General features: G+C 47.2%; 1 protein-coding gene across 1 annotated transcript; it reads right to left on the reverse strand.

Moving 5' to 3' along the window:
• Positions 1 to 2656: 2656 nt before the first annotated feature.
• SLC22A6 (solute carrier family 22 member 6) lies at positions 2657 to 12967 on the reverse strand. The gene is made up of 10 exons (XM_007438501.3): positions 12566 to 12967; positions 11254 to 11357; positions 10725 to 10879; positions 9486 to 9654; positions 7986 to 8109; positions 7261 to 7376; positions 6902 to 7116; positions 5436 to 5544; positions 4368 to 4571; positions 2657 to 3006 (listed from the first exon to the last, which is right to left on the reverse strand). Exons 1-10 carry the CDS (start codon positions 12965 to 12967, stop codon positions 2910 to 2912), a joined length of 1695 nt encoding a protein of 564 aa, XP_007438563.1. The 3' UTR covers positions 2657 to 2909.
• Positions 12968 to 16051: the final 3084 nt, after the last annotated feature.

The following is a 16051-nucleotide window of genomic DNA, read 5'->3' on the forward strand; positions in this document are numbered from 1 at the left end:
ATTGCACCAAGCTTGGGTTTGCTTTGCTCAAGCCATTATCTCAGTTCCAGGCGAATAAAAATGAGGATTTTTGCATTGGCCGATTGGATGTCGTGCAGCAATCCCAGCCAGTACTTCGAACCTTTGCAACGGGAGGCTGTTCTGGCAGGTGTGATGTGTTTCCGCTACAACCTTTGCAAGAAAAAAAAGTCTTTTTCTACAGTTAGGTTTTTACTGTCCTATTTTTTTTTCCTGGCAAATAGAAGGGGTAGAAATGGAAGCAGTAACAGACTTCATTTATTTGGGCTCCAAGATCACCGCAGACGGAGACTGCAGCCATGAAATTAAAAGACGCTTGCTCCTTGGGAGGAAAGCTATGGCGAGCCTAGATAGCATATTAAAAAGCAGAGACGTCACCTTGCCGACAAAGATCCGCATAATCAAAGCTATGGTTCTTCCAGTAGGAATGTATGGCTGTGAGAGCTGGACCATAAAGAAGGCCGAGCGCTGAAGAATTGATGCCTTTGAACTGTGGTGGTGGAGAAGACTCTTAAGAGTCCCCTGGACTGCTAGGAGGTCAAACCAGTCAATCTTAAAGGAAATCAACCCTGACTGCTCATTGGAAGGATTGATAGTGAAGCTCAAGCTCAGATACTTTGGTCATCTACTGCGAAGAGAAGACTCCTTAGAAAAGACCCGGATGCTGGGAAAGATGGAAGGCAAAAGGAGAAGAGGACGGCAGAGGATGAGATGGTTAGAGAGCATCACTGAAGCAATGAGCATGAAACTGAGCAAACTCAGGGAGGCAGTGAAGAATAGGAAGGCCTGGCGCAATATGGTTCATGGGGTCACGAAGAGTCGGACATGACTTAACGACTGAACAAGAAGTCCTATTTTTCCACTCCTCTTCTTTCCTGCCCTTCTTTCTGCCTTCTGCTTTGTCCATCCCTTTTCTATGATTCATTCGAGATTGTTCTCACAACTGCCTTGCGAAGCAGGTGGGGCTGAGAAACGGGTCTTAACTTGGCACTACCCAGACTAAAATAGGGTTGGATAAATTAATTATAACACACTGTTTGGTAAGACACCCCCCACCATGGTCTTCCTATGTTGTGGGAACCGGAATACGTTTTCTTAGTTTGGCAGCACTGGGCTTATTTTATTAATTAATTCCTTTATTCACTTTATAGGCCGCCCATCTCCCCCAGTGACATGTTTTCTTAACTAGGATTTTGAAGTTCATCCTGGCATTGCGCAAAAGCCATTGTAGGATTGGTTTAATCTTGGTTGGAGCAAACCTAGCCAATGGTGGTTCGTTCGGCGTTCTAAAACCACGTCTTAGAGGGATGTGCAAATGGGTCAATGCTTGACTCAACCTTTTCTCTGGGATGTGTGAAGGAGTCAATGTGCTGGATGATGGTTTACCACCTGGGATCAAAATGGGATGGCATTCACGTGTGACGTACCGGCTGTGGCTTTCCCATCTTATATTGAAGAGTCAGCGGTTTCCTTCTTTCCTGTCCAAGCAAGAAACAGCTTGATGTTTTCAACACCACCTCTTTAGCCTGAGTAACTCCTGCTTATACACATCTGGTGGTATTTGGCCCTAAATCAGTGTTTCTCAACCGTGGCAATTTGAAGATGGGTGGACTACAACTCCCAGAATTCCCCAGCCAGCATGGCTGGCTGGGGAATTCTGGGAGTTGAAGTCCACACAGCTTAAAGTGGCTGAGGTTGAGAAACACTGGCCTAGATTAATGGGGCAGGCTCACTATGGGACACAGGGCTGCAGCGTTTTCCCGGGGAGGAAAAAATGCTCAACTTGCAGCTGGAGAAACAACGGAGACGAGATTTGATTTTTGTGATGGATTTCTTTGTCCGCCCTTGGCAAGGCCCCTCTCCCATTCCCATCCAGGAATCTGCTTGCAATACGGGATCTCGTGTGCCGGGAACTCATCTTTTTTGGTATTATTTTCACAAGAAAGTTTCCGACTCTCCAACCCTTCTGGCTCTGAAGGACGTTTTGAGCAGGGCCAGCCGGGATCGGGGAGCAGGACGCATCCTGGTGGAGAACAAGCCTCTTTCCTTCTTTAGAAGTGGGAGACCGAACTGGGCTGCAGGACACGGAACCACCTCTAGATGGTGGCAGAGAGAGCCAGAAAACGAACTCTCTCGCCCTCTAATGCGCCTCTAAACTTTTGCAGCTGAGTTGCAAGAGCCAACGCAGCTCCAGCATTGCCACCAGACCACCGTGAACGTGACCTCAGTGGGAGATTGCTTAAATAATGAGAAGTGAATATTGAGCATCTTTAATTTGCTTTATTTTCACTTCGCTAGCCCGGCAAATTAAATCCATGACATGGATGCTTGTGGACTAAATGCCACGGATGTGTCCTGTCCCGGCCCTTTTTTTTGGGGGGGGGGGATGGAGCTTTCTTTCTGAACAAAGTCTCCCCTAAAGGAAGAACAATTGTACGGTCTGGAAAAAAAAAAAAAAAAAAGAACAATTATACCATCTGAAAAATGGGCGCAAGAGGAGGCTAATTTACATGAGGGGGTCACATACCCAGGGAAGACTACTTGGAGGTGACTAAATTGGAGGCACAATTTAACTTGTGGGGAGTAGTGGGTGAAATAACTCCATAGTGGGAGATACTAAGGCTGAGTGGGCGGGACCATAGGCCAAAGTGGGTGCAGCTGTGCTTTTAAATTGTGGCTCATCTTAGAGCTGGGACTATTTGTGGATATCTTTGGCTCCAAAATACCAGGGAAGCATGACTACAATCTTCTTCTATTCTTATTCATTTATTTCGTTGATTTTTTCTTTTTGAAGCTCGAACTCCCACCTCCAGCCGGAAGAACGAACCAACGACAGTTCAAGGTGTTGGACGAGGCCGCAGTGATTTCCGATAGACCGCCTGTTCCTCATTTCAGCAAATTTCACCATCCAGGGTTCTCCCTTGGCCCAATTTCCGGAGCAAAACTGGTTCTTGGCTCTGCACAGGGGACTGTTGCTCCGGCATTGTTCTGGAGGATTTAAAGACAAGCAGAAAATGGCAAGAAATCTCCTGACGCTGCTATGGATCTAGCAGCCCTCTTTTTGTTCATTTTTGGAGGAAATCTGCAAAAACTGAGCCCTTGCCTCTCATTTTTTTTCTGAGCTGAGAGATAACCAAACAGTTGTTGGTTCAGAAAGGAGACCGCAGGGCCAGGAGAAAAAATAACTTGGATTTGATTTACTTTCCAGGTGAATTGCCAAGAAAACAACTCGCTGAGTTTGCAACCCTTGGTCAGCCTTAGGTGGCTTTGAACAGTCAAGTAAGGTCAGGCTTGGATGATGATTGGATGGGAGACCACCAGGATATCCCAAATCTAGAGGCTGGGCTGGAACATCCTCCCCAAGAGCGTAACAAAGTCCTTCTGTACTGTTGCCCAGAAAACCCCATGGCCGTGTCCATGAAATCACCAGGGATCCCCTTTGAATGGAAGGAGATGATACATTACAGGGCATGTGATGATTCTACCATATTTTAATAACATCTATTTCTGCCCTATAAACATTTCTAATCCGGAGACAACTTTTGGAAGTTCTCGGGCCACATCCATGGAGATTTAGTGGTTTTTCTTCTTTGCTTTTTAAACATATCTTGTGCTTGAGAATGGCTCCTCCATGAGAAATGGTTCAGTGTTTCTCAACCTTGGCTGCTCTAAGATGGATGGACTTCAACTCCCAGAATTCCCCAGCCAGCCATGCTGGCTGGGGAATTCTGGGAGTTGAAGTCCATCCATCTTAGAGCTGCCAAGGTTGAGAAACACTGGGTTGGATGGAAATGCTCCCACCACTTTGATGTCTGCTGAATTCCTCAAAACCCCTTGAAGGTGTTCCTTAAGCTGGTCCCAAGATCCAAGAGATTGGGTGGGTCTGATTAACTAGCCTAAAATGGGTAGAGCTCAAACACAACATTGAGTGGGAAGAATCCTCATTAGATTTTGGAGTGAAAAAAAGAACTTGGAGAAGGTGTCCTGGTGAAGAAAAAAGGGGTCCCATCGGTGCCTCCAACACGTGGTGAAAGTGGGCTTTCCAAACTCAATGAAGATCAAGTATCAAGAGAAGTTAAGTAATTGGTCCCAAATGAAGATGTTCCTGAACGATGAACTTCTGAACAGCCTGGAGGAGAAAGGCTCTCATCTCCCCCAACCCATTAAGAATTTCTGAACCCCATCTTAAATGGAATGGAAGGAAGACCCCAATTAAAACTTCCATTTTAATATTTATATCTGCCTACTTTAAGGGAGGGGGAACATTTGTAGATGTCATTGAGCCCTACCAGCTCTCTCGTTATCACACGTTGCTTTGCCTGGTTTTTCCAGGTGTGCAGGAAACTCACCTGCCTTCCACTTCTTCTACGGTATCTGGAAGCGGCACGTTGAGCGTTTCGGGCAGGAAGACAGCGGCCACACCAGAGAGGATGGGCGCTGTCCCGTAGATGAGCGACGGGAGGTAGGGACAATATTCTCCCGTCATTTTTATCATGGGGGCCACGATGCCACCCACGCGAGCCAGAGTGCTCCCTAGACCCATTCCAGTTTGTCTGCAACAGTAAGAAATAACCTTTAAAGGATAGAAATCATGGGATGGTTAAAGAAAAAAAGAACATTTGCATTTCCCACCCACCCTTATCTCATGAGTATTGGATCTTTGCTCGCTACGGGGACTTCCCCTTGTACACTTATGCAGACCTAATGCTGTGGGCTGCAAGGGTGCACAGCTCTCCAGGTCAAACATGAACTTTGCAATGCTGTGCTGTTTAAGCACTTGACAAAGTGGGAAGGCCAGAAGCCAAGCTGACATTTGATTCAATCTGGTTTAGCTCTTGTAATGGTATGTGGGAAAGACCTTGGGAGACAGGGTGAAGAGACGCTGCTTAGGGAATGGTCAGATAAGAGAGGGCATAGCCCGCAGCTGCATAATGGGCAGATGAAGAAACTCAGAAAGGGCCCTCCCTAACTTCTCAGGCCGTAAAGGAGACGGCGGGAGATTGGTACTTTCAGACTTGCAAGATTCTGTCACTGTAGCCTTACCGTAAAGTTGAATTCGCTCATCTGGTCGTGTTTCCTGTCTGGTCTACCTGGGAAGGCTGACATCAATCTTGCAAGTCTGAAAGTTGGAAACTGGCCTCTTGCTCTTGGTCCTGGATTCAAATCTCACCCCCTGCTTTGAATTCATGTTTTAGAAATTGATTTCCCACTCCTGGGTCCGCACCAGGTGTGAGATCATGCAATCGTGACCCAAAGAGAGATTAATGTGGTCATTTGGCCATACAACTGCAAGATGTCTAAGCGTAGATAGAATTTTGCTAATGCTTCCAAGGGCAGAGAAGGGGAAGACGCCTGTTATGAAACTTTTGGAAACCAGACAAAAGTTGAAAAGCCTTCAAGGAGCTGGAACTATGTACCTGATCACGGTGGGGTAGAGTTCTCCTGTGTACAGGTAGAGACAGTTGAAAGAAGAAGCGAGACAGCCTTTGCCAAGCACGGCCAAGAAAGTTCTTAGTGTTCGTAAATCTTTTTTTGGGGGGGGGGACAGTAGAGGAGAAAGAAAGCAAGAGGTAAAAAGAGGAATGTTAAGACAGTCCATGCTAAAACAAATTCCACATTTATTTTTGTGCCTGTTTTTAAAGAAAACTCCAGTTCTAAAGAAGGTGACCTTGGGCCCGTGGACCATAAGAGACCCCTAGAGATATTGTCAAAAATCAGGGGATAATTTTCTTCTGTTGTAAGGTGGGAGCCCCAACTTTTAGGGTAAGCTTTAACCTAGATCAGTGTTTCTCAACCTTGGCAACTTTAAGATGAGTGGACTTCAACTCCCAGAATTCCCCAGCTAGCCATCCTGGCTGGGGAATTCTGGGAGTTGAAGTCCACTCATCTTAAAGTTACTAACATTGAAAAACACTGACCTAGATTTAACAAAATTTACCCTTTGTTTCAACAATGCCTTTTTTGTATTTTAGCTTTTGCTCTGGAACAATTACCTAAAGCCACCCACCTTTTGCAAAAAGGGGTGGAGCTTTGTTGCAGCTGCCATCTTGACTTTTTGGACCCACCTACCCTGCAGGTGCCCCTGTGAAATGAGAGAAGGTTCCATGCCAAGGCCAGCTAAACTAGTTCCTCCTTCCCAAATCACAATGGAGGAAGACATTTGCGAAAAAGAATTTGTCCTATAGGTTACGACCACTTGTTCCACGACCATTCAATGATGGCATTGAATGAGGGGAACATACGACCAGTCCTCACACTTATGACTGTTGCAGCATCCCCACAGTCAGATCGCAGTTTGGGCGCTCAGCATCCAGCTCACAATTATGACAGTCGCAGCATCCCATGTCACATGATTGCCATTTGCGACCTTCCCTGCCAGCTTCCCACAAGGAAAGTCAATGGAGAAGCCAGCAGGAGGTTGCAAGTCAGTCCTGCTAGTTGCTCCCGCTCCTGCCACTTTTTCTCCTGAGGAGCCCCCGAGCAGCATGGGGATCTCATATTTCATAGCACCTACCCACTCATACTCCATAGTACCCACCTACCCGCCTATAGGTCTTGCCCACCAGCCTGCTTACCTGAAACTCCCACCTCTTCCCACGTTCTGGTCATGTGAGGTCCTCACTTAATGACCCACGATCCTCGCTTAACGACGGCAACAGGTACTGCTGCAATCGCTGTTGCTAAGCAATGCGGTCATGTAACATTGTGTTTCACAACCGCCTCGCTTAGCAACGGAAATTCCAGCCCCAATCACCGTCGTAACCCGAGGACTACCTGTGAGCTTTCTTTCTAAGCTGGCGGCATTCAGGTCAGGAGACTAATTCTGAGCAGAGGGGCAGAAAGATGCTTCCCCTTGGCACCCACACAACTCTAGATGGTTCACCTGCGGGCACCAAGATATTGACCAGGATGGCCAGCCCAGCCAAGATGACGGATGAGGCTTGCGTGGTCCTCCTTCCGATGTAACTCATGCCAATGGCAGATCCCAGCTTGGCAGGGATGTCGATGGAGCCAAAGGCCACTTGGATGAGGTAGATGCTAAAGCCAAAATGCTGGAGGTCCATGGCCAGGCCGTAGTAGGCGAAACTGGTTGCAAACCTAAAACCGGAGAATAGGAAGGCTCAGGGTCTGGCCCGGAGACCACCCGGAGTCTTTGAGGCTCGCAGAGGTCAACCCCGAAGTCCTCATGGTTGCTCCCAGAACATGGTCTTTAGGGAAGGAAGGGTGCCCCCCAAAGCGTACCAAACACTGGAAATGCAGCAGGAGATTCGGCGCACCGTGGGGGTGCGGGCCAAGGTGGCGAGGGTGTAGGATGATGGCGCCAGAGTCATCTCCTTCTGCATGCTGGACTTCAAGACCTGCCACCCAACCACAGAGAGGACAAATGAGTGTCACAAAGAGTGATTCTCTTGAGTGTTTTGTTTTCCTCCCAGGTTCTGTCTCCTTTGGCCAAACGGAACTGACCTTCTGGATTTCTTTTGAAGGAGCAGCCTCTTCCAACCCCCTACAACAGTGTTTCTCAACCTTGGCCACTTGAAGATGCATGGACTTCAACTCCCAGAATTCCCCAGCCAGCTTCAATTCTGGGAGTTGAAGTCCATGCATCTTCAAGTGGCCAAGGTTGAGAAACACTGCCCTACAACAAGGAAATTGGCTCAGAAACATCCCCAGGAGAAATTCAGCTGGGATTCTCAAACAACTTCAAGTTCTGTAGATCCCACAGAAGGTGACTCTCCAAACCGAAACGCCTTTCTGAAACCAGATCAGCGACTCGGACTTGAACTCTCGAGCCCCAAACTGGCTTCTTTTAAACTGATGATCAGAAGCCCCCCATTTTTAAAAGGCACAGTTCAGAACAGTGAACCCCAGGCCCAGTTTTTCAAATTCAGATTTCAAATCGGAAAGGACGATTCCCACGGGAGCTCCAACCCTGCTTGCCTGCGTCGACTTTGATCTAGCCTTCATACCTCGGTGTTGAGTTTCTGTCCTTCGTCTTTCTTCCCATTAAGCTGAGCCACCTTCTTCAAAACATCGACAGCCTGCTCGGCTTTGCCGGAAAGTACCAGCCACCGGGCTGATTCTGCAAACCACCTGCACCAAAGAGCCCAGCCTCATGACTTTGGAGAGGCTAGCCTCTTCAGCCAGAAACAGCATTCTAAGGTAGTTTATTTATTTATCCAATTTAATAGCTGCCCTACTCAGCACATCACTCAGGGCAGCGTACGTCATCCATCCCAGAATAATCAGTAACAGTTCCCAGGGATTGAGGAAGAATGAGTCTTGTCTACTAGGTCTGTGGGAAGCTTTGATTCAAAGCTTTATTCTGACAGTGCTTTGAGAAATCCCCCAATGAAACTATTTTCTCAAATGGGATTAAGAATTGGGATCCAAACTTCAAATCAGATTGCATGCCTACAAATCAATAATTTGGAGAGGCTTTAGCATATGTAAAGAAGCCGCCTCCCCCTGCTTTTTTTTTTTAATAAAAAACTCGAATCAACTTATCAAATTGACCCAATTTGCAGATTTGATCTGAAGCAATGGATCAATTCAGTTTTCAGAATGGGCATGACGATTTCGGTCTAATCGAATCTGAATCTAGTCGTCAATTCGAGGTGGGTTGGAGATCATTCACACATATCCATTATATACAACCCTGCATTTAATGTTGCCCTTTAAAGAAAAGTTTAGAGCAGTGTTTTTCAAATTTGGCAACTTTAAGATGGGTGGACTTCAACTCCTAGAATTCCCCAGCCAGCATTATATTCCCCATGGCTGGCTGGAGAATTCTGGGAGTTGAAGTCCATCCATCTTAAAGTTGCCAAGTTTGAAAAACACTGAGTTAGAGGAACATTATAGCTTCTCTCTCAATCCTTGTGAAAGGCCAGCAATATTTAGGGTTGACCTGTTGAATAAAGATAAGGTGCCATGACTCTCCCATCAAGGATTGTTGGGGTCTTACAAGCGGTGAACGAAGGATCCAGATTAAACTGCAGTTCCAGATCTAGAAGGTTTACCTAATCAATTCCTTGGCCTGACCCTGACGCAAATCTCCTAACCGTATTTTGTCTGTCTGGCAAAAGGGTCTTGAAACCCTGATTGGTGGACAAGCCCTTCGCTCACCACAACGTGGCCAGAGAGGTTCAGAGCAGGGGGTCAGCAACAGGCTGCCTCTACCCCATTCTGAACACTTATGAAAACACCACCCGATCTCACTCCCCAAATGTTGGCGGTCGGGCTGAAAATCTAGCGCGATCCCCTGCACGTTTTCTCGCAGGCGTTGAGATTTGGAGCATTTTTGTAAAATCGCGGCTCAATTTTTGTAAAGGGAAAAAAGAAGTCTCGGGGAATCCACCGATGCTATGACGTCGGGCGGGCATCGGTGGGCATGACATTGCCCACCTGACGGAAAAAGGCGAGGATGAAGGACCTTAGGCGTGATCTACACGGGGAGGCTACCTGCTCACCACGAATATATGAAGAAGGCGAAGAACGGCATGGATGCGGTGAACTGCAGCTGGCGCCAATCTGGGAGCGCATAAGCCAGACCGGGAAGGATTATCTGCCCAATGGTGGCAGAATACCCAACCAATGTGCCCGCAATGGTACGGACGTTGGTGGGCACCCACTCCAGGACTAATGCAAGGGGAGAAGAAAAGAAGAAAACCTGGGCATTACTTATTAGCTTACCCAGATCAGTGAACACCATAGCAGCTGATTTGCAAGTCGGTTGCCAACTTACTCCCAGCCCCATGCTCCTCTGTCCCATTATTAAACTTCTTTTTACTGTTCAGACAGTGGCAGGTGATAATACCTTCCTCCAGATTGTGAAAAAGTTTTTACTTATTTCTGAGTCCTACGAAGTGGCACAGGGAGAGCGCAGCAGCACCCCGCAATGGCCTTTTTTCCCTGATCAGTTGGCAACCTGAGATGCCACAAGGTTCTGTGTGCCTCATTTGCTTTCCTGTGACTGAGTGAGGATTATGTCCTCTCCCCAAGATATAACTCTGCTCTCTGCGCATCATGTGACTTGTTCCTCCCAGTGGGCATTAATCAAATTAAATGTCAGATCTGCCACACTGCAGAGATAAATATTTGGACAGGTCCACAACACGCTGAGGACAAAACATTGCTAACAGAGTCAGGAATGCATAAAAGTGCAAGCATGCAAAATATCCTTTTGCATCCCTCGTAGCAAGCTATTTGCTCCCAACGGTGGCCTGCCAGGCCAAAATCCAACAGGCACAGCTTTGCCGGAGCCCTGTTTCTACCCCAGGGAGAAACAGCCCCTGTCAGTTCTGAGAGCCTTCATGGAGCAAAACGTGCATGCAGTTGTGTCTTTATGCACTGAAATACCCACAGGACAGGACTCACCTTTGAGGGTTCCTTAGACTCAAAAGAAGAAAAAGGGTGGTTTAGGGAATCGGCTCCAGAGTTTGCAAAAACTTGGAAATTCTAAAAGTAGTTTTGGAAACTCCGGAACGCTGTTCAGTGCCTCCTTTTTACCATCCCACCCACTGGGAATCTTTGCCCGAGATCACTAGCTCAGGGTTCTTCAACCTCAGCAAATTTAAGATGGGTGGACTTCAACTCCCAGAATTCCCCAGCCAGAATTCTGGGAGTTGAAGTCCACATATCTTAAAGTTGCTGAGGTTGAGGAACCCTGCTCTAGCTGGCTTTGCTTGACCCACTCCTTCACGTCTTACCTAAAGACATGCAGTTTAGGAAGATCCCAGAGAGCGACATTCCAACCAGGAAGCGGAACACGCAGTATGCCGCAAAATTTGGAGCAAAAGCTGTGCATACACCTGAGACAGCCATCTGGAGGTAGGACCAAGTTAAGATGGCTTTGCGGCCAAACCTGCAGCACAGAATTCTGTGTAAATCCATGGTCACGATTCTCCTTTCCAGATGTTACAGACACTATCTATCGACGATATTAGCAGAACAGCGTGCACCTCCTCTGCATCCAATAAGAAACAATGAGGACTAGTTTCTTATTTAGAACCTGGAAGACAGGCCTCTCTCCCTCTCTCTCTCTTTTTTTTTCCAGAGAGGTCACAATTATTCCTGTTTGGGGCAGGGGGAAAGAGGGCTGAGGCCAAGAGAGTGACTTCCTCAAGCCTAGGCGAGTGGGATTGGTGTCAGCAGTGGGATGAGAATCTATCACCATTGCATTCCACAGCTTCCTGGTGGCATTTGGCCCCAAAAATGGCTCTGGTTATAAACACCTACCTGTCTGCTAAGCTTCCAAATATAAGAGCCCCAGCAAGAACTCCTCCCATGTAAATGGACTGGGCCATCTGCCTCCGTGTCTTCCGGCTGCAAACCAGGTCCCACTGGTGGGAAGGAAAACAGTGAGAGGGGAAAGAGAGGGAGGGAGACAGAAGCGCCCACAGGTGTGCATCCTTTCCTATGAGTCCTGTTCACACGACACAGAAGACCCAGAGTGCAAAGAGCTCCCTTGGGTGTCTTTGGGCCAGTCCTTCCCTCCCTCTCCCACCCAACCTCCCTCCCAGGATTGTTTCAGGGGAAAATACTTGAGCTCCTGAGCCAAAGGCAGGATGGAAATCTAGCAAATGAATGAAATCAAGATGGCCGGGGGGGGGGGGTCTTAGATTTGCACGGTGCCTTCATCCCAGAGAACTCCTGGTGTTTAACAACGGTTGTCTGCATCCAAAGTAAAAACCCCAGGGAAGAAACAGCTAAAAAGGACAATTATCTCTATACTGTAGGAAGTAGGGGGAAGAGCAGCACAGAGGGTTGATTCTGATAGGAAAAGCAGCTGCTGGAAATCTGGTTCGTTCAGGGCTGAATCTAAACCCTCCCTGGATTAACTGATGGACCCCCTTCTCCTCCTCCTCCTTCACATGACCTACTAACCTCTCTCCTTGCGTCCTAGTTAAGGATGTTAGGCGAACCCTACTCCCCTCTCATTTAGCTCTGGGATGGAGCACATATTGAAAAATATTGGTTTTTTGTAAGTGCTTCAACTGACTACAAAGAGATTGGTGGGTAATACTGGTGCTCCCTTTCTAGTTAATTGGAGCAATTGCAAAAAAGTTGAATAAAGTCCCTGAGTCTTAAATATAACACACACACACACACACACACACACACACACACCAAGCTCATTTTGGCTGGGTCTTCTTAGCATGGGGAAAAGGGGAAATTTCTGCAAGAATCTTGGTTTTCACAATCCTAGTCTTAACATTCTTTGCAAATATTGACTCCCCCCCCCAAATTGGGGCCACCTCCCCCTGCAGAAGCTTCTTTTTCATGGGGGGGGAGGATCTTGGAGACCCATTAAAATAAATTAAAGTATGAAGAAGGTGGAAAAACCAGATTCCTTTCTGACAATGCAATTGGTCACTTTCCAGAGTTTTGAACAGATTTGGGCATACCAAACAAGATCCGTCGCACGGCTGATCTCCAAGAGTCTGAGTCTGGCTTTTCCCAGGAACCCACTGTGGGTCCCGGGTTCAAAACGTTTGAAACCTCGAAAGAATCCAGATCCAGTCGCCATTTACCCCCTCTGCCCTCTCACCTCCGTGATGATGGTATTAATGAAAATGCTTCGGTCGTAGACCCATCCGTCCTTACATGGCTCCGTCGCCATCCCCGTCTCATTGCCACCCACGGCGCTGGCGTTGGGCAGATGCCACTCGGCTGCAACAAACCGGCGGCATTTCTCAGGTTGGCCCCTGGCGTCTTTGGGAATCCACCAGAGGTCTTCCTCACTGGTTGGCATTCGAGTCCGGTTAGCCTGGTGAGGGGTGCCATTGTGCACTAGCGCGACCCGGCAGTGGTGATCGGGAATGCCAGCTGAAAAGTTCTGCAGCAGGTTATGGCTGGCCATCAGTAAAACAGGGGTTACCAACAAGGTCACCTGAAGGATCTGGAAGCGCCCCATGCCCCCAATCTGATCCAGGAGCTCTGCAAACGTCATGGCCGAAAAGGAGGACGTTTGGAGAGCGAGAAGGAGGGTTTCCAGTTAGTCGTTCCTTGGTGAGGTGAACGTTTGAGGCCAGATTCTCTGGCGATCGTGCCAGCCCCATCCACAGCCTTTTTCTGGCGCTGGAGGAAAACCTTTCTTCTAATTCAGGCTCAGCATTTTGGAAAGTTATTCCCCACCCCACTTGGCAGCAGCTGAAAACATTGCTCGCGGGGCCACACGGGTGGAGGAATGAAAACACGCTCTTGGGACAACCTGGTGTGCAAGTCTGAGCCGGGCACCCCCAGGCAAGGCGGATTTTTCCCCCCCTTCCTCCGCGAGGGACACCCGAAACCATGCGTGTGGGGTTGGACGATGAGCTGTGATCTCGGGGATGCTCAGGTGAAGTTGCAAAACATGGGGGGGGGGGCTGTCTCTCCTGGGGTGGGATTATGCAAGACCTCACCATTGGGGTCAAGGTTCTTAGGAGTTTTTGAAGGATTAGCTGGCGAGGAAAGGAAAGAGCAGAAAATGCAGCCATTCATTCAATGGGAGCAAGATGCTAGGGGGAACAAATATTAGGCAGTGGGAGGGGGGAGCAAAGAAAGGAGAGCTGGCAGGGCTGTCTTGGCTGGAAGAAATGTGACTTTTTGTTCCTTGTCCCGTGCTCCCTCTCTTAGCAAGGAGGAAATCCAAGCCGTGGTCAACCACATGCCCCAGAAATGAAAGAGGAGGCAATTCTTCGTTAAATTACTCCAGCGAGATGGGAGGGGGGGCTTTGAAACTGCAAAAATTGGCGGCTCCCCTGGAGGGGACGACCCCAGAAAGGAAGCTGAGATTTTTGGAAACCATATAGTCCCCATTTTGGTGCCGAGATGTGATAGCCTTCTGTGTGTTTTTTTTACAGTGGGCTATTTAGGTCTTACTCAAACTTTGTTTCTGAAGCTGGTGAACAATTAACTAACAAGAATTGCATAGACAATCCTGTGTTATCCTGGTTAAACAAAGTCCTCAGTATAAGACATCAGCGCTTTTCCCAGCTTATCTGTCTCACAGATGCTGTCCAAAGAGTACGCAATCGTCTTTTTTTTTCCTGGGCGAAGGAGATTTGGTTGAATATTTGGATTTCAAAGCAGTTCGATCAAGTCTCCAAGCCAGGACGTTTTGGGAGTCAAACTGGCAAGGTGAGGCCAATCCTTAAATGGAAGGCAGTTCAGTGTGGCCAATTTGGGGACTTCTGCACATGCACAGAGACACTTCTTCTCTGAATCAGTTTGGAACTCTGAAATTAACCTGATGGCAAAGAGAAATCAGATTTTGTTTCATTTGCTTCCCCTTAAACGGATTGTCTTGATATCTAAGAAAAAAGAAAAAAAACCCTCTTTTTTTGGCCCAAAATCTTCAGCTTATCAGACGAAGAATAAAACTTCTTCAGGGAGCTTTAATTCTTTGCAAAAATATTCACTTGTTGCTTTTCACTGTCTTCGCCGGATATAGCCCTCACTTATGATCAATGTTCCCATGGGCCCCTGTTCCAGAACATAACCAAGTTAGTTGCTAACCTGGTCAAATTTCTAGTCTGTTTCAGTAGTGTACAACTATACAAATTGGGTCTAAAGCAGTGTTTCTCTAACTTGGCAACTTTAAGAGGTGTGGACTTCAACTCCCAGAATTCCCTACCCAGCATGAGAACTGGGGAATCCAGCATGGCTGGCTGGGGAATTCTGGGAGTTGAAGTCCACACATCATAAAGTTGCCAAGTTGGAGAAACCCTGGTCTAAAGCCTCCATTTACAAGAATACAAACTCTCCACAAACTTTTTCTAAGAAATGCAGAAAATACTGCCCAGCCTTCATTACATCACTAGCCCTTTCCCTATTGGCCACGTGGAGAGAAGTAGGCATGATTTGATGATTGCAGCCAATCCAAGCTTGGGAGGTGTGTCCTCTGCTGCCCCACCTTGGCACTGAGTTCCACAATGGATAGACAGGCCTCTTTTCTCAGCCTCTTGTTCCCTCTAGGTCGTTTTCTTGGAGGACTGGGTAGAACAAACCGGGCATTTCTCTGGTTTTTGTGTTTCCGTAATCTGGATGAAAACTGAGCCCTCTTGGAATTAGTTGTCTGGATGAATTACTTTTTTAGTGTTCCCACAACACACTAACCTCCCCCCCTTCCACTGACCCCGTTAAATATGGTGGGTTAACTCAGTCATTGTGTAGTTATCTTATTAGGTAACATGAACAGCTGACTGCTGCTTTTCTAATAGAAGGATTGTAAACATATTTGCACACCTAAAACCTTTTTCATGAGATATCCCATGGTTTGGTTTTTATTCCAAAGCGTGGTCAATTATTCTGCCCACCTTCAGTCCTGCAATTTGAGAGGTGTGTACATCTTGCTATATTTCAGTCACTTCCCGAATTTTCACTGTGTCCCTTTCCTTCCTGAAAGACGAGGATCTCCTCTGATTTACCTCTCCAAAGAAAACTTGTGAAAGGAATCAGGACTGGGTTCATACATGTCAATCTAGGTAAAAATAGAGGTTGGGTCATTGATGGGGCTGTGGCAATTCCAACCATCATCTCAAGAAGTTGTAAGAAGTAGACCGTCTCTTTAAGCCAAAATGTTGTCTGTTTATTTGGGCATCGTAGATTCTACTCACTTGGGTATTTTTTTTTTGTTAATGAAAGCATTCTATCACTTCGATGCTCAAGTTCATTCATCGCCACCATTTTTCTCTTTCTTCTTTTTCCCTCCCCAGCAAGGAAGAGGAACCAATTGTTCATATCAAAAACCAGACCCATTTTGAAAGGGAGCTCTGGACGGAGTATAGCTCAGCGTCTGTAGGTTGCCCACCCCTATTTAGAATGTTAGGAAATGCCTCAACTTGGATATGCTCTAAGAAAGCAGGAAGGTTTTTAAAGACTATTACTGAGTTTAACAATACAGTGGAACCTCGGTTTATGAACTTAATTCGTTCCGTGACTCTGGTCGCACCCTGAATTGGTCGCAACCCGAAGGAAATTTCCCCATAAGGTTCGATGTAATTACCGTTAATCCGCTCTGGCGTGGAGGACAGGGAGGCGGCTATTGCTTGGA

The sequence above is a fragment of the Python bivittatus genome, unplaced genomic scaffold (genome assembly GCF_059951505.1).
Source record: "Python bivittatus isolate LINGU-HERP-01145 unplaced genomic scaffold, Pbiv_v1 ctg000180_np1212, whole genome shotgun sequence".
Taxonomy (NCBI): Eukaryota; Metazoa; Chordata; class Lepidosauria; order Squamata; family Pythonidae; genus Python; species Python bivittatus.

Bases quoted from the DNA above. Each gene is read 5' to 3' on its own strand.
- SLC22A6 (XM_007438501.3), bottom strand. From the start codon at position 12,967: ATGACGTTTGCAGAGCTCCTGGATCAGATTGGGGGCATGGGGCGCTTC. The intron at 10,880-11,253 runs GTAGGTGTTTAT...TCTGTGCTGCAG, and splicing joins TTTGGAAGCTTAGCAGACAG to GTTTGGCCGCAAAGCCATCT. The intron at 4,572-5,435 runs GTACATAGTTCC...TTACTGTTGCAG, and splicing joins CTCTACCCCACCGTGATCAG to ACAAACTGGAATGGGTCTAG.